Source organism: Protopterus annectens, chromosome 5.part0 (genome assembly GCF_019279795.1).
Source record: "Protopterus annectens isolate FY-2018-M chromosome 5.part0, PAN1.0, whole genome shotgun sequence".
Classification (NCBI taxonomy): domain Eukaryota; kingdom Metazoa; phylum Chordata; order Ceratodontiformes; family Protopteridae; genus Protopterus; species Protopterus annectens.
Genome location: NC_056735.1, coordinates 1,434,282,086 through 1,434,306,240, shown reverse-complemented (window position 1 = coordinate 1,434,306,240; position 24,155 = coordinate 1,434,282,086). Strand labels below are relative to the sequence as shown.

Below are 24,155 nucleotides of genomic sequence, written 5' to 3'. Positions count from 1 at the left end.
CATGTAAAGCCACACAGTCTTCCTCCAGGTCTCTCATCTATCCCTTTAATATTTACATCTTTTTCTTTGTCCCACAATAATGCTGTTTGTTTCCCATCTTGAGCCTCACAGTTCAGTTTCTTTAATGACAAGCATAGGCATTCTTCCTATGGAACTGCTCTAAACACCTCCATCAGTTTTGTATTTGTTTCCACTTCTCCCATCTTCTTTATTGGGGGGGGGAGTGTTAGCACCTCCCAAACTTTTAACATTAATTTCAACCTACCTTTTACAACAGGTATTTTCCCCTCTCTCTTCAACCACACTATTATCTACCCTTACCTAAAATTTCAACATCTCACTCGCTTAAGGATTATAGACTTATAGCAAATCCCCCCCCCCCCCCCATCAACATTTTTAGAAAGCTACTATATTGACAATTATTCCAGCATTTGAATGATTATGGTATTTTATGTGATGAGCAGCATGGCTTTCACAAGGGCATTAGCAATAATATTGCATTGTATAAAGTAACCATTACCATACATAGTAATATAAATGCTGGACTCCTAACATCAGTATTTGTACTGACATGACTAGAGTGTTTGAGACAGTAAATTGTGTATTTCTCTTGAACAGCCAGTAGCCCAAATTTTGAAAACATGTATTACTTATCTTAACAATTACTTGCAAGGTAAAACATTGCAGGTCTGTACATATTCATCATCCATGACACAGGAACCCTTAAGACTGTGCCTGAAGTGTGTTAGGACCTTTGCTTTTTTCACTCTTCCTAAAAGACTGAGTATTCAATCTTCCTTTTCTGGATGTGGTTCTTTATGCTAATGGCATCCTTTACTTCAATCAGATGCAACATTTGACAGACGTCAACAAAAGTCGAAGTACAAATTTACCAAATTAGTTTACTCGGCCTACAATAATAAGCTCAACATAAACTCAAGCAAATCTAGTCATGGTTTTCTCCATAACACAAAAGCTTAGCAAACTGCCTCATCTTCTCATTAAAGACCCACCAGTAACTAGTTCGCCAACCTTGAACAGCATAGATATTTGGCCCCAATCCTCAACCTTTCCTTGATATTCAGAGCACATACAGAAATAAGAGGTAAAAAGGATATAGTCTGATTAAAACTGCTGCAAAAATTCACATCTTTTTTTCATATAACACAGTAGGCCTTAACTAGAGATGTGCTAACACCAAGCTAGAACATGCTGTCGTTTTAATTTCCCTCCACTTTTCTACTTAACTCGAGTTGCAGAGAATAAAATAAGTCAGTTTGTGCTTTGAGCAGGCTAACATACATGCCACTGCAATATGCTAAAAGCATTATGTTGGCTTCCTGTTCAGATTAGAGCTATTCTACTACTGACTGTACTGTTATTCAAGATAAATAACTGAAGTTACAGATCCCCATTTAGAGCCTCACTGACCTTTAAGGAATAATCTCATTCACTTAGACACAGCTAAGGTGAATCAACCACGTTAAAAGGCCTTGATTTGGGCAAGCAATAGGTGAGAAAGACTTTGATAAAACTGGTTCTGCAACATGGATCCACATACCTTCTGAGATAAGGAGTCAGCAGACTCTAAAATGTGTTAAACCAAGCTAAAAGAGTACTTACTGAAAGCTAATTAATGTAATTGTTTAAAGGAAAATTGGAGTATGTATGTATGAGTGAGAAAAAAAATACCTCAGATATGTGTAAATGGATTTTCCTTTGAACATATAAAGTATGATAGCTACAGTATTATAAAGTTATATAAATGTGTGAATATTATTATAGTTACGCCTGCTTATTAGGTAATATGCACATAGCCTTATACCTACTAGATTTATAAGACATTTATGTCAGTGTGTAAAATCTTTAAATATATGCTTAAATGGCTAGTTAATTATGGACATAGGCTTAATGTCATGTTTATATTTGGTTAAAAGAGAAATATAGGTGGTTATCTGATATAAGGCTGTGTACTATGCTGAGATTATATGATTTTGTTACGCACAATACTTGGCATGATTCACGGTTATTCTCTATAACAACTAATCCATACTGTTATTTCATTATTGTATCGTGTAATCTTTATTGATATTTCACTAGTGCTTTTGTAAGCAGACGTCATGGCTGAAAAGGGTTATTTGACCATCCCATCCACTGGGTTAACAAATACAAATACATAGTGTTTTTTTTATAAAGTGTATATCATCATACAAGCATTGTTTCAACAGTTCTGAGGATTACCAACTTTTCTATTTTCTTATCTGGTTTGAGGTACTGAATATTTTAACCCATCGAAAATGATCAGGCATAACATTGCTTTAAAATAACTGTAGATAAAATGCTGTAAGAGGTATAATGGGGCTGGCATAATAGTGAAGTTGTTTACCACACAGACACAAGGTACTGGGTTTGATTCTCAACTAAGAGGCAGATCAGCTAGAGTTATTGAGGGTTGTCATAATGGTTAAGATGTTTACTTCCATACAGATATCCTGATTTCAGCATTTTGGCATGTCATATATTAAAAACTTTTCTGAATATTCCAATGATATGTGTTCATGGAATACTAAAATTGTGTCTGTAAGCTGGAGCCATCAAGTCAAATGCCCCTGGATTTAAGGACATTCAGGTTTTTGTAACCAAGTTCACACCACTGTGCTCATATTATCAGTTGTAGAATATTTTGTTATGCTCTGAAAACTTCTTTTTATTTGAGAAAAATTTCAGAAAAGATCACGCATTCTGAAATATGTTTTATCAAATACTACATTAAAAACAGGTACAATTTACATGTCATTTTACATGCTCTCATCCAATAAACTGTCAGATTTAATCCAACAGTGCAGTTCTGTACTGCTAGATCAAGACTTGAAATCATCTTTCCTGAATAAGACCCTGTCCTAGTATCAGATGCACTTAACTGTATCATTAACTGTATCATTAAATGAAACCAAACTTTTAAGAATAGGTTAGGTTTAAACAATAGATGTAAGAATGCACCAGTTTCAGTGTCTCATAATAGTGTTTTATATTGAATGGTTGTAACATCAGCAAGCATATTACAAGATATCTTAGTCTTTTACAAATCCTTTAACTGGGAAAATACATGCATTTGTGTTAATCAAAAGCAATATACATTCCAGCATGTATATCTGATCAGTGTTTTTACACTTTAGCTGTAGTGAAAACAAAGAAATTGATCTTAGGAAAGATGACCATAGTATTAGTGTATTAGTATCAGGATCTCATTTAATTGTGTGTGTAAACATATTTCTCAACAAGACCGTACATGCAACTTACTCTTTCAGATCTTGCAGAGATGATAGAAACAACAAAATGTATGTTTTTTTAGTTTGTTTGTTTGTTTCTTATTTTTCAACAAGCAAGATGACAGTGTCTACAGGAGTCTAATTTTGATAATTAAATGTTTGCTGTATTAATTGCTTTTACAACTGAAGGCTGATTATATTCTAAAATAGTTTAATTTCAAACATTTTAGTTTTAACCAATTTGATTTTATATCTGTTTTATACTGTTAGTTTGGGTTATTTTGTTATTTTAATATTGACCTTTGTAGACAATTGTATTTCAAAGCTGATTTCAATTGTCTGTTCAATCAAGTAATTTATTAGTGAAAAGAGTGAAAGTAGTTAGCTGTCCATGAACTTGGTGGAATCATATCCAGTGTACAGGCATTCAATTTTTGAATAGAGACTTTTATTAGGATAATTAATTTTGATGTTTGAGTTATGTGTCTGGAAACTTACATATTTCTTGACTAATGCATTTTTTCATTTGTTTAGAACAATGAGGTATCGGACATTTTCATAAATATTGTAGGTTCATTGCGTCATCATTGACTTAATTTTTTTGTTTTTCAGATAATGATGGCTTCAGGGCAAAAATGTATGATATCACCCAACATCCATTTTTTAAAAGGACAATTGCTGTGCTTGTTTTGGCCCAGTCTGTGCTTCTGTCAGTAAAGGTATTTAGGAATTTTGTTCATAAGTAAATATAAACAAATAATACTTTGCAGTTCAAAGTAATGTTAGTCAAAAATTTCAGTCAGTTAAAATATTCTTTGTGAACCAAAATTAAGTAATTTAATCATACATTTTATAGCCGATAAACACCGATAAATGTTACTTGGGAAAAAATGTGTGCCGTTGCAGAACCTGCAAATTAATAACATTGTATGCATATAAACTGCACATTTTGACATCATTTAATAAGGTTTCATAGTTATAATCCATTCTATCTTTAATCTTGTTATTCAGTGAAGGTGGCTGTCCATCATAGTTTTTCTTTTTTCTATACACAGACACAGTTGTGTGTATAGGGTGTCATTCATTGAGTCAGGATTAAGATACTTGATTTTCATTGCGTTACTTCAAACATATTTGATTGCATGCAGAATAAAGTAAAATTTGATCATCTGCAAAACATTTTTGAGTGTCTGTGTGTGTTTGTATGTGCATATGTGTGTGTGTGTGTGTGTGTGTGTGTGTGTGTGTGTGTGTGTGTGTGTGTGTGTGTGTGTGTGTGTGTTTGTGTCTGTGTGACTGTGGGTATGGGTGTGTTTGTATGTTCATGTGTGGGTGTGTGTGGCTGTGTGTGTGTGTGTGTGTGTGTGTGTGTGTGTGTGTGTGTGTGTGTGCGTGTGCGTGTGTCTATTTGTACGTATGTGTAAGGGTAAGGGATCTATGAACTAACTCATCTGCTGGCTAAGTTAGCTGTTAGTGTGAGATAGCTAACATTGGGATAAGGAATGTCTTATTCCTCACTGTTGTGTGAACTTGGAATTAGTATATTTAATTGTTGAGGGTGTGACAGTGCAGGGGGCTTTCCCGCTGCAAAAACATAGTTTTATTTATTTATTTTTTTTATATCTGTCAATGTTTTCTTTCTTTTTAGATGAAATGGTTTAGATATAGTGAAATGCTGAAATTCGATGTTTTAATTTAGACCCTATAAATTGGTCTAATAGCTAAGAATGCTTAGAAGAGCGAACACAGTTATTTTTTGACTGCCAGCAGCTGTGAGTATGAGATTGTGGTACAGCATGGGGTGGCAGTTTGCCCATTCCCTTCTGTAGTGCAGTCTCACAGTTGATATATATAATTAGCAGGGGGTTGGGGGTGGGATAATATTTGTTTTTTTTCTGATGTACTTGCAGTCAATGTAAAATGATTGGTCTTTTATCTATTGTCTTTTGAGTGTTCTCTTATTCCTTAGGTAATCATTTATCTATAGACATATGGGTATATTGGCAATGCTCGAATGGTCTAACATCTATGTCTCTAACATCAACACACTAGCATCGACATGTTTCTGCTCATGCTATGAGGCTATTCTTCAGATTGTGTAAACTTTAAAAGAATGATTTTGCAATCCTCCCTGCATCCCCTATGACTGGGGCTGCATGCCTTGTATCCCCTACTTTTTATTTATTCCAAATCTGAGATCACACAGCCCCTTGGAGAAAGGGCATATTCTCCATCCCCAGGGATTGTCTGATCTAAGACAACTGTCAATAATCTGTTTTGTTGACCAAAGTGTGTCAGCAAAACAAATGTGAGGGCCAACCTATATGTATCTATAGCTATATCTATATTTATATATCTATATATATATATATATATATATATATATATATATATGTATGTATATACACACACATACATGCAAAACAAAAAATTCCAACTCCTGAGGACTAGAAGTACAATATTAAGATTTTCCATGCAACAGCAGGATATCCAGAAGTATTATGCATGTCACTGAAAAAACAGAAAAAATCATCCATGTTATCAGTTAATGAAGCTAAGAGCTGTTGCAAAGCCAAACTGCAATGAAATAAATATTCCAACAAACAATTTGAAAATATCATGTTCCAACTCACAGTGGATCCAGCAAATCTACACCAAACAGACATCAGATATGGGACCTACAGGCTGCAGGGATTCAGAAAGATGCAGCAAAAAAAAATAAATAAATAAAAAATAAGCCAAGGACCAAAAATGCAATATCAAATTTTCCTTGTTATATCAGGACACCCAAACATATATATATATATATATATATATATATATATATATATATATATATATATATATATATATATATATATATATATATATATTTTTTTTTTCACTTTATAATCTCAAAATACTGAACTATCAAATTTCAGTATTGCGAGACTATAAAGCCAAAATTCCAAAATAGCGAAACTCTATAACCGCGAATCCGGAAATGTCAAATGTGCGATTGTGGTGGTACGCTACGTGACGTGGGATGTACCTTAAGGTTTGTTATGTGGATATGGTTGGAGATTCAGGTAAGTGAATTTTTTTTAAGGGTTTTGGGTAGGGATTTGAGTGTATGTGAGTGTGTTCGGAAGTTGTAGGTATGGGTTAGGGTAGGTAGGTAAGTGTATGAGTGTGTAATTGTTAAAAGTGGTAGTGTTTGTACATTTGTGATGTGTGTGTGTGTGCAAGGGGACTGTAGAGTGTGTAGTGGTGAGTTTATTGTCTTTTTCTGTTTAATGTGACCTCTGAGTTAGTATATATAAGGAGCGGGTGTGTGGGGGGCACTGCCCTCCACATGGGGGGTGCAATGGGACTTGCCCCCCTGCTTAGATGTAGGGTAGGTTTCTTTATTTGTATTGTTGTGTTTTTGTGTGTTTTGTTTGTTTGTTGCAATTTGGGGAGGTTGGTGTATGCCTTGTGTGGTGTATGGTGTGTTTATGTTCGCTGTTTTGACTTTTGCAGTTTTGGGGTTTTGGTGTTTTGCTTTTTCGGCTTTATAGTTTCAAGATACTGAAATTCAATATTTCAGTACTTCAAGATTATAAAGTGAATCCATATACATATATATATATAAATATATAGGTAGATATAGATATATATTATATATATATGTGTGTGTGTGTGTGTGTCTATGTAAGCATAGCTTTTCATTGAATGCTCAATTCTTTGAAAGTCAGCTCATCTAAAACTCTTTTTGTCGAAACCTCTTTTTATCAAATCACAATTAATTGAAAATATTCTATACAACAAATATGGCATACAAAACCTATTTTTGCAGGGGGGGGCAAGCCCCCCTCCACCCCTAATGTAGATGGATTTCCCCACCAACTTTTATATACTATCTCTACAGTCATTTAGCCATAGAAAAAAAGAAAAAACATGACACATAGGGCTGGATTCAGTGCATTATGCCGATATCAGCACAAAAGGTGCAGATAACAATGTTATATGTAAATATAACACAGTGAACTCAGAATATCTCAGCACATAAAGGAGTATCACAGTAGTAAAAGCACACAGAACAGTACCTGCAAGTAATCTGTAAGTAATGAAAAAATTGTTGCTAAAGCATGCTATACACAAACAAAGTTGTGGAAAGAATCTCACAATTCAGGCATCCTGACAGTCTTAAATATATACCCTTAACAGAATTTCTCCAGTAAGCCTAAGGACAACTATAGAATATCACCTTAACTCCATTATTAGAAAAATATGCTAACTCTCACTTATGGATTCTGATGGAATCCGTACATTTTCTAATAAAGAAATGAATAAAGGCTAAAGGCAATCATGGCCACATCACCACAACTAACATTAGCTAACAATGGGTGCAGGACTTGTGTAGGGAACACAGGTAACACAAACAAGAAGAGGGGCATGCAAGAGAGAAGATGGAACAAGAAATTCAGAGGGGCACGGGCGATTTATTTATTTGTTTTTGGTGAGAATAGGCCCCATTTTTTATTTATTTTTTAATGAATAGAAGGAAAGGTAATGTTGGGGAAAGAGGAAGAGAATAATATCACAGCAGGTATACCCATAGAACAAATATCACAATGCATGACATGCAAAGGTTGGAAGAAAAACAGTAAGGACAAGTAAGTTACACAGATGGGGCACTGCACAATCCAGGCAATGAAAAGTTGTCAAACAAGGTGGGAATGCATACCAGTCATGGTGAAATGCAGAATAACATATCTACATATGCACTGTGAAGTCACAACATGTTGCAAACTGTGTCAGTCTTAACTAGATGTTTATGACCAATGGTACCTTTGTGTTGCAGGGTCATAAATAAGGTTCTTATTACACAATGGATAAATAAACACATATCAGAGAGGTCTGTCAGCAGTGCAAGTATAAGCCAAGCAACATCACTGATTAACAAATGTAGATCTAAGAATGCTAGATAACTCCAGCAGAGGACAGAACTGAACTTCCAACCATGCATGTGAAAGGCAAAGAACCAAGCACAGTACCAAACAGCAGTAGTGCATCAAAGCAGCAAAATGTCTGATACATATACAAATAGGTGAACACAACTCAAACAAATGTGTAATGGAACGCATACATGTGACACACATGTGCCATGTCAAAGGCAATACACAGGTCTAGGTATATATGTATGACTGTCAGTGGCCTAAATAGAATGTACATGAAAGCAATGTCAATGACATGTAAGAATATTTTCAAAAATCTAACACTACAGCTTAAAAAATATATCAGGTTGTACACATGAATTTCAACAACATATACCAGTTAACATGTAGGCATAATGAGAACAAGGATATATTGCAAGCAGTAGCCAAGGATCTCTGTGCAGATGTCCTGAATCATAAACTGACCATACATTTGACACATGTTCACCATGTCAGCAACATGATACATGACAATGGCTAATAATTGCAAAAAAGGCAAATGTACCTGCAAAATATAATATGGAAATATGAAGGTGGAAGTGAGGTGGACAACCTTGACCACATAAGGGAAAAGTAGGAAAACAAGGTAAGTTTACACATTACAAATCCATGTGTACGGCACACAGGATGCTGTTGAAACCACCCCAAATTACATTTAAGCAAATGGCAGATATATGTCACATGGGCAGAATGATTGCTGATGTCCACAAAAATCAGCATGTATGAACCACATATACACAGTAATGTGTAATCATGTAACATCAACAGGCATGGGTAAGGAAGCTAAGTATTTCAGTCACAAGCACATATCCTGTCATCACAACATTGAATAAATAACCTCAGGTATCCTGCTCATTACTGTGAGCATCATTACAGCACATGAATGATAAGTCAGTCAATGCTGACATGTAAGAGGTACAGTTGTGTGTCAGTATGAGTCTGACTACGTGCAGAGACCTGTACAATCTCCAGTTAATCTGTGCAGCTCTCGGCATGAACTTATGTGAATAAATAATGGACGTGGAAATGTAACATACAGCAAACAAGGGGTAATGTACTACTACAGAATAAATTATCCTTACCACAGTATATACATTAATGCTACCAGTCAGAAAAGGCATACTATCCATAGGTAAAACATACTTGTATATACAGTAGCATAGATGGGGGGGACAAAATGTTTGCTACATTTGTAGCAAGCAATTTGGTACAGTTTAAAACAAATTATGTTGGGTCTGGGCACAGAAATAGAACCTGAATGATGGCTTGGTTGATATGCTGATAGCAGAAATGTCTATTTTTTTTTTTGCTGTTCAAGCTGGGGTCGGGGTCATAAAACTAACTGTAATAAACTGATTGCTTACAATGTATGGATTGGCTTATTACAGTGAGGTGCTTTTTTTTTTTTTGCTCTTCCCTTAAAAAATGGAGGGGGTGGGGTGCTGGTTCACAGTACCAGCCTTGGGCACCAGTTGAACCAGCTATACTTCTACCTGTTTATGACCTCACGTAATCAGCATTGCCAACAGATGGCACACAAGACCACATCATGCCACTGGGGCAGCATTACAATTGCTGTCCAAAACAAATGGGAAATAACACGTCCTTCTGTTGCAAATACATAATATGTCAATACACAAATATGAACCAACCACAGTGGTATTGCCAGACTATGGATAGCATCTGTTGTCTCTCAGCTTCCCTCAGTAAAACACGTTTGTAGGCTAACTTTTGCAGCACTTGCTACAGGTTAACTGCCACAATACATGAACAGCTGAATGTGGGAGGAAAGTATAATGTGTTAATGTGTGTCATGCACACATTGAAGTATAATTCAATGACAAACAACAATAATATATAAGCATGGCAGCTACAAGGTATGCATGCACAACAGTGCATATACAGTCCAGTCAATTATATGGCAATCAGCACATTGGCAGCATCACACAATTGGAGCACACAGACAACACTTATGGACTTGAGGGACCAGGCTGATGAGGACAAGCCTCACAAATGACCTACTGGGATATCTCCCTGAATGAGTCCCACATAGCCACTGCCATATTCTGAAGGGAGTTCCCTATCATGTCCCTCATCTGTGTTCGAAACACATCAGTCATATTCTCCTGGATATTGTCCTTATAATTGTCTCTGTTCCAGTCCTGGCATTGTCTCCTCAAGTGTGCAGCAGCCATGATGACACAGGCAATTGTGGGTCCAGCTTCCTCATCATTGTCATCATCAGAGGACTCTGGTAGTGATCTGGCATGTCCTTGTCATCTACATCTGATCATTAATCATCCACAGGTACCATGCTCTGTCAAGATGAATTGCAAAACACAATAGAAATGAAAAGCAAACGTCGATCACACTGCACATTCCCATGAAGATCACAGCTGACCTTCACATGAAACTGATGTGCACATGTGCAATCTAACATAATTAACATCCCATCCACTTGTGAGTTCTGCAAATACAAATATGAAACTGAAGAAGCATACATTGAAGATGTTATTTAAAATACAGTTCTGTTTGAAATGGTCCAGACATTAGCAAGTAGCACAATAATGATCAATACAATTGCTGCTAGTATATGGCTCCTAATGCACACAACAGGTGGGGAAAGTTTTTTTTTTTTATTCAGGGATGTTCCTAGTGACAAAGAAAAAAATTCTTGCAGACCAATTCTGGATCTTTCTTTCCTAGACATGTTTTTGAAAGTGCCCAAATTCAAAATGTCACTTCACAACTTTTTATTTCTTTTTCTTCCTCTTTCAAGTTTCCTGTCAACATGAGACTTAAAAGGTGCTTATCACATCCTATTCATCTAGATGTGTCTTAAGGTTTTTTTGTGTTTGGAGTACATTATCAGTTCTCCGTCTTACCCTTTGGACTATCCACTGTGCTAAAAGTGTTCTCAAAGTGTCTAACTCCAGTTATAGCTCATTCCAGGCTACAGGGTATCCACATTGTTTCATATTTAGATGACTTGTTTATCTTTGCAGTGTATTTTTCAAAGCCTCAGGAATCTCTCTCTCTCTGTCTCTTGGGTGAGAGATCTCTTACTCAACCTGGGATTCCAAGGCAACATTCAAAAGTTTTTTTTAACTCCATACAGGATTGTATTTCTTGGTTGTCAACTAGACACGTTCAAAGAGATTTTCTTCCACATGAAAAAATAGATCTTTATATTGATCTGTTTCTAAGGCGTTCACCTCAGACTTCAGACACTGTGAGTGAATAACTCAGGATTTTGGATATCATGATGTCTTTGATTCTCTTGATAATCTTGACAAGACTCCACATGAGAAAGATTGAGCAGTATCTGAAATCTCTTTGGTCCCAGCATCGATGCCTTTTATCTTTTCAAATCCCAGTGCTGGGGTTTGTCAGAAAAGAAGTGTTTGACAGAGACAACAGACATCCTTAAATCCTGGTCTTCCCTTCTCCCTCCCTGCTCCAAAGCAGTCACTCACCACAGAAACTTTGGACTTTGCTTGCGGAGCAGTTTCAGGACTGATAAAAGTGCCAGGGGGGGTCACCAAGGACATGTATGAGCACATAAATATCAAGGAGATGCTTGCCTTGATCAAGGCACTCAACTCTCTGAACCATTTTTGGTCCCTGAGACCACTTCAAATGGTTAGGGACTTGACATGTTAGACTGAGATATAGCTTCCCAGTACAATCTCACTTTACAGGCATCCTATGATTTGTCAGAGAAAATTTCTATTTCAGACAAGCTCAGCAGGAACAAAGACGACCCTCATGAACTGAAACTAGATCAGGGGGTCTTCCAACATTTGATTCATATGTGGGGAGTTCCTTAATCTGAGCAATCAATTGGCAAGTTTATGTCTGAGGACACTATGCAAGAAGGCCATGAAAACATATGCCTTTTCTTTTCTGTGGACATGAATGTTCCTGTATGCTTTTTCACCCTTTCCACTAATATTTATTTTTATTTATTTATTTATTGCATTTGATTACTGGGGTAGTCCACAGGGCTAGAAGAACCCATTTTTAGTGGCGGCCCAGGGAGAAAAGCTTCACATTTAACACATACAGACAAGAAATATGTTACAATAATATAGGATATATAATACAACAGTAGCAAATACAACAACATTATGACTGCATACACTCTAAATTATTGACAGAGGTAAAATTGGAGATGAACATTATGATTTACAATAGATTAGTAACAGAAGGTGAATTGGAGACAAACACTGAGGAAATAGCATATAGTCATGGATTGAAACTACAAAATAAAGGTAAATTAAATATTGAGTAAGATAAATAGCAGAGAAGAAGGAAAAACAGTATGATAATGTAGATGTACTGCATAATATCCAGGGATCGCACAGTGGTAGAACACCACAGAGGTACAGTGGATAGGATTGTTGCCTCACAGCATGAGGTTCCCCAGTTTGATTCTCATCTGGTATGCATTCTGTGTGGAGTCTGCATTTCCTCCCTGTGTTTGTTTGGTTTTCCTTCGGGTGCTCCAGTTTCCTCCCACATTCCAAAGACATGCAGTAGGTGGTTTGGACACTCTAAATTGGCCATAGGTGTGACTGTGCATGCAAGTATGTAATGTGCAAGAACTGCCATGGCAGGGCTAGCCACCTGGTGGTGTAAAGCTTAGCCTAGATGATTGTAACTGATGAAGTGACACCCAGTCCCCATGCACAAAAATGGGGAAAAGGGTTGTGGATGGATGGATGGATTTTGAAGATTCAGAGGCGCTTACCCAAGATCATTGTAGTGACATCCTTCTGGCTCAGGCAAATCTGGTTCTTCCTTCTTTTGGAAATGGCCAGGGGCAATTATCAGAGGCTTTCTCACAAACTGGATCTACTCACAAAAGAACAGCGGTGTTTGATGTACCCGGACATCAGTCAAGTTCTGCTTGGATGATAGAGCCTTCATTCCTTTTAGACACCTGTTCATTGAGGACATGCATCAGGTACTGATGGAGGTAAGAAAGCCTGATACTAGAAAATCATATATTAGCAAATAGAAAAGGTTTTCTAGTTGGTGCCAACAACGTAACTAGTACCCATTCAGGGCTAGTTGTTCTCGCTTTCTGTAGTATTTATGAGCGTTAATATTCTATGGCCTTTCTTATACCTCAGTCAGGGTTCATGTATTGTTCATTTCAGCAGGTCTGAACATCATGACCATCATAGTTCTCAACTGTTCAGATTTTTGAATAATGTTCGTATTTTTGCCTCTTCTTTTTGATCTGTTCCTTATAAAATTTGTGGTTTTCTGTAAAATCTCTGAGGATTAAAATCATTAAATAATCACAAATATTTGAGTTTCAGACATCATATACTTTGGAAAATGTGTGCTGACACAAAACCTGTTATTCTACAACTTTCTAAGTTTATGAGCAATATTTAAAATCTGTGCCTATTTTTGGACCTTTGTCACACTATTTTTGGCTTTGTCCATATTTCTTACATTAAGAGGTTAAGAGGTATGCTACCCTTGAATCCTCCTCTTTTAATGCAGTTTCATGTCAAAATGTTCTTGAAAATGAGTTCTCATATAAGGCCTCCAAGAAAACTGGTGATCCCTCCTTGGGATTTTAATTTTGTGTTAGGGAAGCTAACATTTGCTCCATTTGAACCAGCTAATTTGGCTGACTTGAGGTTTTTAATATGGAAAGCAGTTTTATTGTTTGCTCTATATGAGTTGAAAGCTCTTATGGTAAGCCAGCCCTATTTAAGTTTCCATAGGGACAGGGTTTCTTGGAGAACTAATCCTTCTTTTATGATTGAAGTGGTATCTGAGTTTACTTTAAGCCAAACTATCCCTCTCTCTTTTCTTTCCTGAACCTATAAATGAGGGAGAAAGAATTCTCCATACTTTGGATGTTCACAGACAACTCAGGTACTATCTTGACACAACTAAATCTTTCAGATCTTCAGATTAGTTGTTCATATCATGTGAAGGTAACAAGAAGTGACAACTTGTGTCAAAACAGACTATTTCCAAAAGGATTGTCCAGGGTTATTACCCTTTGTTATACTATAACAAAACTATTCCAGGCAGGGTCAAGGGCTACTCTACCAGGGTCTTGGCTTCATCTATGGCTTTTTGTAAAGGGTTGGATTCTAGAAGTATCTAGAATCTACTACTTGGCCCTCTGTATATACTTTTAAAAAGCACTATAAGCTTGTTTATTTCTCTAGGTTCAGATCAAGCTTTGCTAAGACTATTCTCCAGGGGCTTCTGGACTCTTCTCCAGCCATCTCCCAAATGTAGTTTGCTAAGGTAATCTACTCATATAGCTGAGGCTAATGCACCAGTGATCAGTATGATAAACATTGTACAGTTGTGTAAGTTAAACTTACCATAACAGTAGATGTTCAAATGATCACTACTGCAGTATCTACTTCTTCCCATCCCCCCCTTTTTTATGCCAGGGTGTGGACATTTATTTTTTGTTGTTCCTAGCATTGTCCTTTCAGGGGTCAGCTTCCATCCCTCTTCTGGCATAAAAGCTCTGAAAGACTCTGCACCCAAACTTGTCTTTTAGTTAGCTCAGCTCAAACTACTTGACAGTCTGGGCACATGGAAGCTGGGTGGCTGTTATATCCTTGGCAGGATATAACCTACAACTATAACAGCAATCATTCCAACATCTACTGTTATGGTAAGTCTAACTTGCATAATTGTACTCTTTAAAGGTACTCCATACTGTTAAGAGATACCTTTCTGCCTTCTGGAGAAAAGTTCATTTTTCCCTCTACACTTTCAAACTTTGAATGAGCACCTTCATGTATAATGGTATTTTAATATTTTTGTGCTAGTGTTCATTCTTCACTAACATGATCATGGTGCAAGCTCTGGAATTCCTCTTCTGGGTCAAGAATGATACAACTAATCCATCAAAACTAAATTTGCCTTTATCGACTTCATCCTTCTATCGTAACACTTCAAAATGTTTATGGTTTCTCTGACTACTGGCAGAATTTTACCACAAAGTGAAGGGCTGTAAGACTGGGAGACTGGAAGACTTCGACACTTTTAAAGACTAGCAGCAAACAAGTTTGCTACAGTTTAAAAATACATATGTATATATATATATATATATGTGTATATATATATATATATATATATATATATATATATATATATATATATATATATATTTATTTATTTATTTATTTAAGTCCCTATCGGATTACCGAGACCATATGATCGAAGTTTTGAAACTTCAAAACTAAAATAACAATAAAAACTATTTTTTTTTTCCTTTTTATGTTTTTGCAGGGGGGCAAGCTCACCTGCCTGCCCCTCACCCCCTGCTAGTTAAATATACCAGCTCTGAGATCGCACTACAGAGGGGAAATGGTAAATTTCCCATTCTGAGCTATACGGTAATCTCCATTCACAATGTTAAAGCTCCAAAACTTCTATCAAATAGTCTCAGCCATATGATATTCAAAGTTTTGAAACTTCGGTATTCCAATAGGGATCCATATGTATGTGTGTGTGTGTGTATGTATATATATATATATATATATATATATATATATATATATATTTTTTTTTTTTTTTTTTTTTGGTATCTTTGTAAATGTTTAACTACATCATATAAGAAGAGTTTTAAAGCATCCTGTAAGTATATAAATTAAACTGCTTGCTTTACCACATGCTGAATAAAAAAAGTTCATTGAGTTCATTCTTCTCTCAGATAATCAACTCTGTGCTGTTCAGAAAGCCATATAGCAGGATTAAATTCTAATTCTGAAACATTTCCACACCCATGTTATCCTAATATGAAACATTTTGAGGGGGAGGAGGAGGCTAATTTACTCAGAATATTGCTCAAGATAATATTCTAGTTAGCTGGTAGAAGTGGTGTGCTCTTTAATACTAATAATCCTTTACAAACATTCATAAAAAAAAATCCTCTTATAGTCGGTGAAAGAGTTGTTTATCAGTTCCAGTGTAAAACATGACATGTGTATTAATACATTTCAGAGATAGTAATAATTCTGTACCTAGTGTATCTGAAACATATCTACAGCCTCTATAAGTTTATTAACATTCTTTATAAGTATTGTTATCCCTGGAGAATATCTCATGACAGAATTTACGTAAGCATTCTTGACCTATTTTTCCCTAACTGGTTCAAACTCTTCCATTAACAAACAAACCCTTTGCAGTCTTATGATTATTTCACGACAAAATAACAAAATTGGAGTTCAGATTCTAGATTTTATTACAACCCTCACAACTCAGCAAATAACTGCACTCTAAGGGATTAAAGAAGGAAGACTGTTTCCACATTATTTTTCTGAAAAAGATAACAACAGGCCAGTGATCAATCAAGTATTAAAGAGATAACAATCAAATTAAACATTTCCAATTAACCTCTCAATTCAAACCCCTTAAAACAAATGTATCATATTTTAAAATGAAAGTAGCTTCATGTATAAAACATGACATTTCAAAACACTGACATCCCACTATGAGGGCAGTTGACATACTGTGCTATTGAACTAAAGCGGAATTTGTGTTGTATGTCTTAAAGATGTTCCATAAATCTTATTTTAAAAATTCTTATAATTTTGCTATTATACTCTTTATTGAATTAACATATATGTCTTATGTCGTATACACTACTGATGGTAGTACAGTTTCACAAATTATGTTATGTATATACCCATTGATATTACTGCGACTTGTGGTTAATATCCCACCGGACTGCTACCAATTAATGTGATGTCCAGTTAATATTCCACCTGACTGCCACCATTTAATGTATCGTCCCTTACTTTCCTGGCACAGTAACTGAAGAGATTCAATCCTCACTACTGACTCCAATATGAGACTGTCACTTAAACAGGAATAATATTTCACAATTTACCCTTAAGTGCGCAACAGGAACACAGTCTATAGTCTGTGACTGAACTGTACTTTGAGTCTCCCTCAAACCGGTCCTACAAAATAGGAGACTGAAGTCCATTAAATAACCCCCCCCCACACCTTTTACACACACACACACACACACATACTTTTTATATATACATATGTACATTTATTTATTCATGTCTTTTATATATATATATATATATATATATATATATATATGTGTGTGTGTGTGTGTGTGTGTGTGTATGTGAATTGTTATTTATTTATTCAGCCTTCACCTACAAATATATTTTTATATTTTGTATTTAGATGCAAGGCATAATTTTTGAAAGTGGTTTTTACTGACTTTACATACTGCCATTATAATTTTATAATGACAAGAGATGTTTTAAGGATTGATTTTAACATGGAAGAATTTTGTAAGAACATGAATTATTACAAAAATACTGTTTTATGTAGCGATATATATATATATATTTATATATTTTTATAGTTCAGGAAATGATGCCAGCATGAGTAATTTTACTGAATCAATGAATAATTCATGAGGAGGCCTATATAAGAGAGGCTGTATGTATGCACACATTTGTATTTGTTTGGTCTGAAGAAGCCTTATAGGTGAAAGCGCTTACCATTTTTGTTAATAAAAGTGTTTTTTCGATTATATGGTGTGATTAACAGAATTGTGTTTGCACCAGGAGATTTATACTACAACAGTGGAGAGACTTTTTATCATCTAAAGATTTTTTGCTAGCTATGGTTTGTTGCTGTGAATGTCCTATACCTTCTACATTATTTTTATTTTTTACATCAATGGAACATTTGCTCCGTGGTGGTGCCACTTAATTTTACTGGTTTTCTTTTATAGACTAGCCTAACTGTCAACATTTTCAGTTCTAATTTTCACTTCTTATTTTTAAATTCAACCAACAGCTGTTTTCTAAAAGTTCCTTCCTGTCATTCAGCTTCTGACAGTAACATATAGCAACTATCAACATTCCGATGACACCATCTGCTGATCAGCTGAATCTAAGACAGTTTGCCTTTAGAATCTCTCTTCACAAACATGTGCAGTTGTAAATGTAAAAGGACAGTGTTCAAGTCTTTAAAACATTCTGTACGAATAGATCATAAATCAACATGTAAGAACTTATTTAAAATATCATAACTAGTCATGCTGGCATACAATACACAGGTCAATCTGAAATTATGTACAAAAACTCAGCCAGACTTGCTAGCACAAATAACAGTGTCTAATTTCTTCACAATTACATACAGAGATTCATGGATTTTTAAACCCATACTTCCTGGACCAGACGGTCAGGACATTGACTTGGAGTGCAGACATATTGGATCTGGTCCTCACTAATATGGGAGAATGCTGCATACCTCCTAGTGTACTGTCCTCTATGGTAAAGTCAAACCACAAAAAGTTCTCCTTTGAAGTAAAAAAACACAGAATCCCAGCTAACCCTGGAATATTCAGGAACTACTCTAAGGCTAACTTCTTGCCATTAAGTTTATAGGTTTATAGCAGATTACTAGACTAATGGCCAAAGAGCCCTTACAAGCCTAGTCAATATAACCTGATTTTACCCAATATATGGCCCATAGGGGGCAAGACGATGGCATGGATTTGTGCCTGTGCATTGAGTATCTTACAGATTTCCCCTGTCTAGAAGGGACATAGGCATTAATCCAGGTATGAATTTGTGATTCCCCATCCGCTGATCCAGATTGCATTGGAAGAGGGCCAGGGAAGGGCTCTACTTAATGTGAATAGGAAGCCTGTTCAAAGAAGGGGCAATCTCTGAGACACATATCTGTCTCACCAGCATGTTTTGTTTGAGTCACTGACTAAGTTTAGATCCCTAGATCCCGTGACCCTCATGCTGTTTGACTTGCAGATGTGTAGCATAGTTCATGTTGTTTATACCCTGTATTTTCTTAGTGAGGAACCACTGAGGTCGCTCCAGCTGCTATAAGTGCCTAGTCAAGTACATGCCAAATGGTGCATTGTACTTGATTATTGGTCTAATGAGGGCTGAGTAGAGCTGGACTATAATTTCTTTAGATCTGGATAACATACCTTTACTTATAAGTTGTGCCATATAAAAGGATTTCCTCACCACTGTGGGCACATGACAGTCAAACTTCAGGTGACTATCTATCTTTGCACCTAGATCTCTCACTTGTCAGTCCAGTCTAAGGGGCATGCTATTGATGTTGTAATTTGCAGGAGTATTTGACTTCCCAAAGGGTATGATAATGCATTTTTTTGCATTTAGTTTTAGGCCATGGTTCTGGCACCAATCGTCTGTCTGATATAGATCCTCATGGACAATATCTACATCATTGGGTGATTCAGTTATTGACCCCAGCTTGCAGTCGTCAGCACACTTTGTCATCTAGAGGTCTTCCACATTTTCCTTGACTTCAGAGAAGTATATTCTAAATAGAAGTAGTCCCAGTACTCAGCCCTGTGGCACACCACTAGTAACTGGCCTCTTGCTGGGTCTGGATTCACCGACTTTAACCACATGTGCCCAGTCTGTGAGCCAATTGGCTATCCATCTTGTGACATAGGAAATTATGCTCAGTTTTGTGAGTTTACTTAATAATACCTGGGTGGGGAACAGTGTCAAATGCCTTGGCCAGGTCATGGTAGGCAAAATGTACTGTTTTAGCCTCATCCATGGCCTTAGTGACTTTCTCAAAGAAATTCAGCAGATTCAGTAGGCATGACCTGCCCTTGACAAAGCCGAATTGTGTTGGGTCCAGTGTTTGGAGGCTTCCTATGTCATTATTTATCTGGTCCATGATCATTCTTTCCATGGCCTTACATATAAGACTAGTCAAATTTATGGGCCTGTAATTTCCCAGGTCAGTAGATGACTGTCACTGTTCTCCACTCTATTAAGAGGCTGGAGATATAAGACATCTTAATGGGTCTGATAAGTCCCGATTTAAGCTGTTTAAGAGACAACCTGGTATATTGTCATATTATCATGAGTATATCTAAAGAATCCTACCTTGGTTTGTGATTTACTATGGAGTTGACTGGTAAGATAAGTTTTATTTGAATTTATATTGTATTTGTTATCACTGTTTTTAACTGTTTGTAGGTAGGAAGAGATAGCTTGTTAACAAAATTTACTTTTATTCATATTTTGTTGTTTTACCTTTAATTTCACTGCTGATTGTTAGAAAGAGATAGGTTTTAGACAGGCAAGCTCTAGCTACCCCAAGGGGTGTAGACAGCTATAAATTCACACAGACTGCAGAGAGGAAAATCCTGAGCATATCAAAACAATCCTACCTTGGTTTGTGATTTACTGTGGAGTTGACTGGTAAGAGAAGTTTTATTTGTAGTTATATTGTATTTGCTATCACTGTTTTTTTATTGTTTGTAGGTAGGAAGGGATAGCTTGGTAACAAGATTTACTTTGATTCATATTTTGTTGTTTTAGCTTTAATTTCACTGTTGGTTGCTAGAAAGGGATTGGTTTTAGACAGGCAAGCTTCTAGCCACTCCAAGGGGCCTAGACAGCTATAAATTCATGCAGACTGCAGAGAGGAAAGGAATTACAACTTTTGTCTGGCTTGCAGAACTTGTATGGTCAGAACAACTTTACCATACTTAATTTATTATTTAGTTGCATATTGCTGGTATGATTTTTTGTGATAGTTTATTTAAGTTGTCTTTGAATTCTGTGGTTATTGTTTTTGATTATTCTTTTCTTTCACAATATTTTATTTGTTTGAAGCTGAATTTGGATTCCTTAAATGAGTATGCAATTAATGATTCACTAATGCACAGATCTCTTATACACTGTAATAAATGCTATGCATATTTAAAGGTAACAGCTGATAACACTGGTGATCTGTGTTCCTCGTGTCAAAAATTGGATGATTTGCTTACCATTGTTAGACGTAAATCTAGTTTTAATGATAATGATTGCACTTGTGCAATTGTCATGTCTTGGAGAACTGTTGTTTCATATATTACTGACTGGACTGATGAAATAAACCGAACAAATAGAACACATTTAGGAAATGATGCAACTATTGTCTGCAAAGATCATTCAACCTCTGTGAAACAAGATGATGGCCCTAACCACTTTGGAATTCTGGATGTAATTGTTCAGCAATCTGAGGATCCAGTTTGTTTAGAAAGAAACAAAAAAGAAAGAAAGAAAGAAAGAAAGGAAAAAGTTCACAAGAAATAACAAGGAAGAAAAAGAAACTGATTAATGACTGTAAAGGAAAGAGAATACATAGTAAAAAGGACACAACTTTGTTATCTAACACACAGGTTATAGGGAATGATGATATTTTTTCTATCAAAAAACCTTCAGTCTACAAAAAAAGGCATCATTTTTCCAACACTGAATGTAGAAAAAAGAGGAAAGGGGCAGGTGAGAAGAAAGAAATCAGAACTGAACATGGAAGGATTGAAGAACATTACTGTAAGAAGAAAGAAGAGAAAGGCATATGTTGACTACATGGCTCAAGCTGTGGATTTACAATACCAGCTGGATGAGAATTTAATACACAATGAAAACAGTGGAATTAATAAGACTAATGGTGATGAAGATGTATCCTTCGTAGCAATTGATAGAGCAGATATTACTGTATTAGAAGATGAAGATTCTTCAGAGCTAACCAGCAAAGATATTCTTGTAATTGGAGATTCAATTATTAGAGGAACTGATACTTTTATTTGCAGAGAAGATGAACATTGAATAGTGTTATGCTTGCCAGGAGCAAAACATAGAAGATGTGAGACAAGTTGAAATGCCTTATTGTAAGGAAGTTGGGTCTACTTTTATTCATGTTGGTACAAATAATCTCATCCTGCAAGGATTCCCTGACTGTTAGTAGGAAACTGACAGCCCTCTTAGATAGTTTAGCTTGTACTGGTGTTAGGATGCATGTTTCACAAATCACCTATAGAAAAGATAGTCAGATCACTGCGAATGAAAATATTTTATGGAGTAAATACCTACATGGAAAAAATGTCCTTTTTTAAAAAATGGAAATGTGCAGAGCATCCAAGCCTAGTTTTGGGCACACATGTGTTCAGCAGGATGGCATGCATTTGTCAAGATCTGTCAAGATCAGAGAAGAGAATTTTTTCAGCAGATATTTTGCAATATTTGACAAACATTAGGCAGGATTTTTGTCAGGTCGAAAATTTAACAGTTCACATTTAGCAACATCTGATGCATCTCTGATGGTTGTTAATGCAAAGAGCATTAATAATAAAGTTTTTTTTATTGGAAAATTTGCTACATTCCCACAAGATTGATGTTGTTATTGTTTGTGAAACATGGTTAAAGAACAATGACTGGAGACCAGTTCTGTCAGGGTATAAATGTTTTTACTTTAACAGACATCCTAACAAAAAATCAGGTGGAGGTGTTATGACAGGGATTAAAGATAGTTATGAGAACTGTGCATATTACATGTTCAGTGATAACAGCAACACTATAGACTGTGTGGGGTCTATATTAGAACACTGACAAAGCCGTTAACCGAATGGCCTTGTCATCAAAAATCCCAGTGACAGAAGTGTGTTTTGTGAGATCGCGGTACAGTGAAAATCAGAAAATTTGCCCTTTCCTCACTGTAGTGCGATCTTGGAGTTGGTATATATAATTAATGGGGAGTGTGGGGGGGTGCAGCCCCCCACAAAATTGAGTTCTATCACCTGCATTTTTGATGATAAGGCTGTTTGATTAATGGCTTTGTCGGTGTTCTAATATATACCCTAACTGTGACAATAAAGACAACCCTGGAACATATAACAATTGTTGGCGCATATAGACCACAAAAATCAAGTGCAGATGACCTAGAGGAATTCATACATTTCTTGCACACAGGAGGGAAGAATAATATTAGCTGGGGACTTAAATTTACCAGAAACAGACTGGAATAATATTAATTCAACAACATTAGTAAAGAAATTATTCACAACGTATATTCAGGAACAACAATTGCTTCAGATTCTAAAAAAAGAACCTACCAGGGGATGGAACATACTAGATATTGTGTTCCTAAAGAAATTACTGTTACTTCGTCAAGTTTTACCACCATTGATGTGCAGTGATCGTAGGGTTATAAAAGTTAATTTGTTCATAGGTTCATAGGTAGATACTAGGCTATCTGCCCGAAGGCATTTATAAGCCTAGCCAGAATGTGTTGGCTTTCGCCACCCCCTTAGATTAGTTCCCTGTGCCTCTGTCCAGCAGAGCCACTGAAGTGATCTCCGAGGTAAACTTTCTGTTTCCCATCTACTCATTAAGATTTCTTTTGAAGAGTGTTAGTGAGGAGCTCTGCCTAATGTAGATTGGGATCTTGTTCCAAAGCATGGGAAGTCTCTGGGACAGAAATCTATCCCTCCAGCACATCCTATTTATTGTTGTGGTGAGGTTTAGATCCCTAGACCGTGTGGCTCACGGGGATAAGGTTTTCTTTAGGTGGAGCATGTCCATCAATTCAGGGTTGGACATGGCCTTGTATGCCAGGCAGCGATCACCTCTGAGTAGGCAGTATGCAACCGAGTACAGCTGTAATTTCTTCAGGCGAGCTGCATAGGGCATCTGTTTGAGGCCAGTGATCCTCTTGGTGAGGTACTTCTGTGGTCTTTCCAGCTGTTGCAGGTGTCTTGTAAGTTACATCCCAAATCGGGCATTGTACTCTATGATGGGTCTGATGAGTGATGAGTAGAGGGGCACAATGACCTCTTTTGATCTGGATGCGAACCCTTTTGTGATTAGGTGGGCCAGGTAGAAGGATTTTTTAACAACTTTGGCAATGTGATTATCAAAGGTGAGATTACTATCTACTTGGGTCCCAAGATCCCTTATTATGTCTTCCGTATTTAGGGAACTACCACCTATGTGGTAGTTTGTGGGTACTTTGTTTTTTGCAAAGGGGATGACTATGCACTTTTTGGCATTTAGCTTGAGGCCATGATTTTGACACCAGGCATCCGTCTCAGTGAGACCCTTTTGGAGGATGTCTGTGT

The 24,155-nt window shown here is 36.3% G+C and overlaps 1 protein-coding gene across 5 annotated transcripts in view; it reads left to right on the top strand.

The window, feature by feature from the left end:
- The window catches only part of NALCN (sodium leak channel, non-selective), a 3,563,801-nt gene that overhangs the window by 3,179,929 nt on the left and 359,717 nt on the right, over positions 1-24,155 (top strand). For all 5 annotated transcript variants that reach the window (XM_044071239.1, XM_044071242.1, XM_044071240.1 and 2 more), the window contains exon 32: positions 3,882-3,988. In XM_044071239.1, the coding sequence (XP_043927174.1) occupies positions 3,882-3,988 (107 nt within the window). The remainder of the gene's footprint in view (positions 1-3,881; positions 3,989-24,155) is intronic.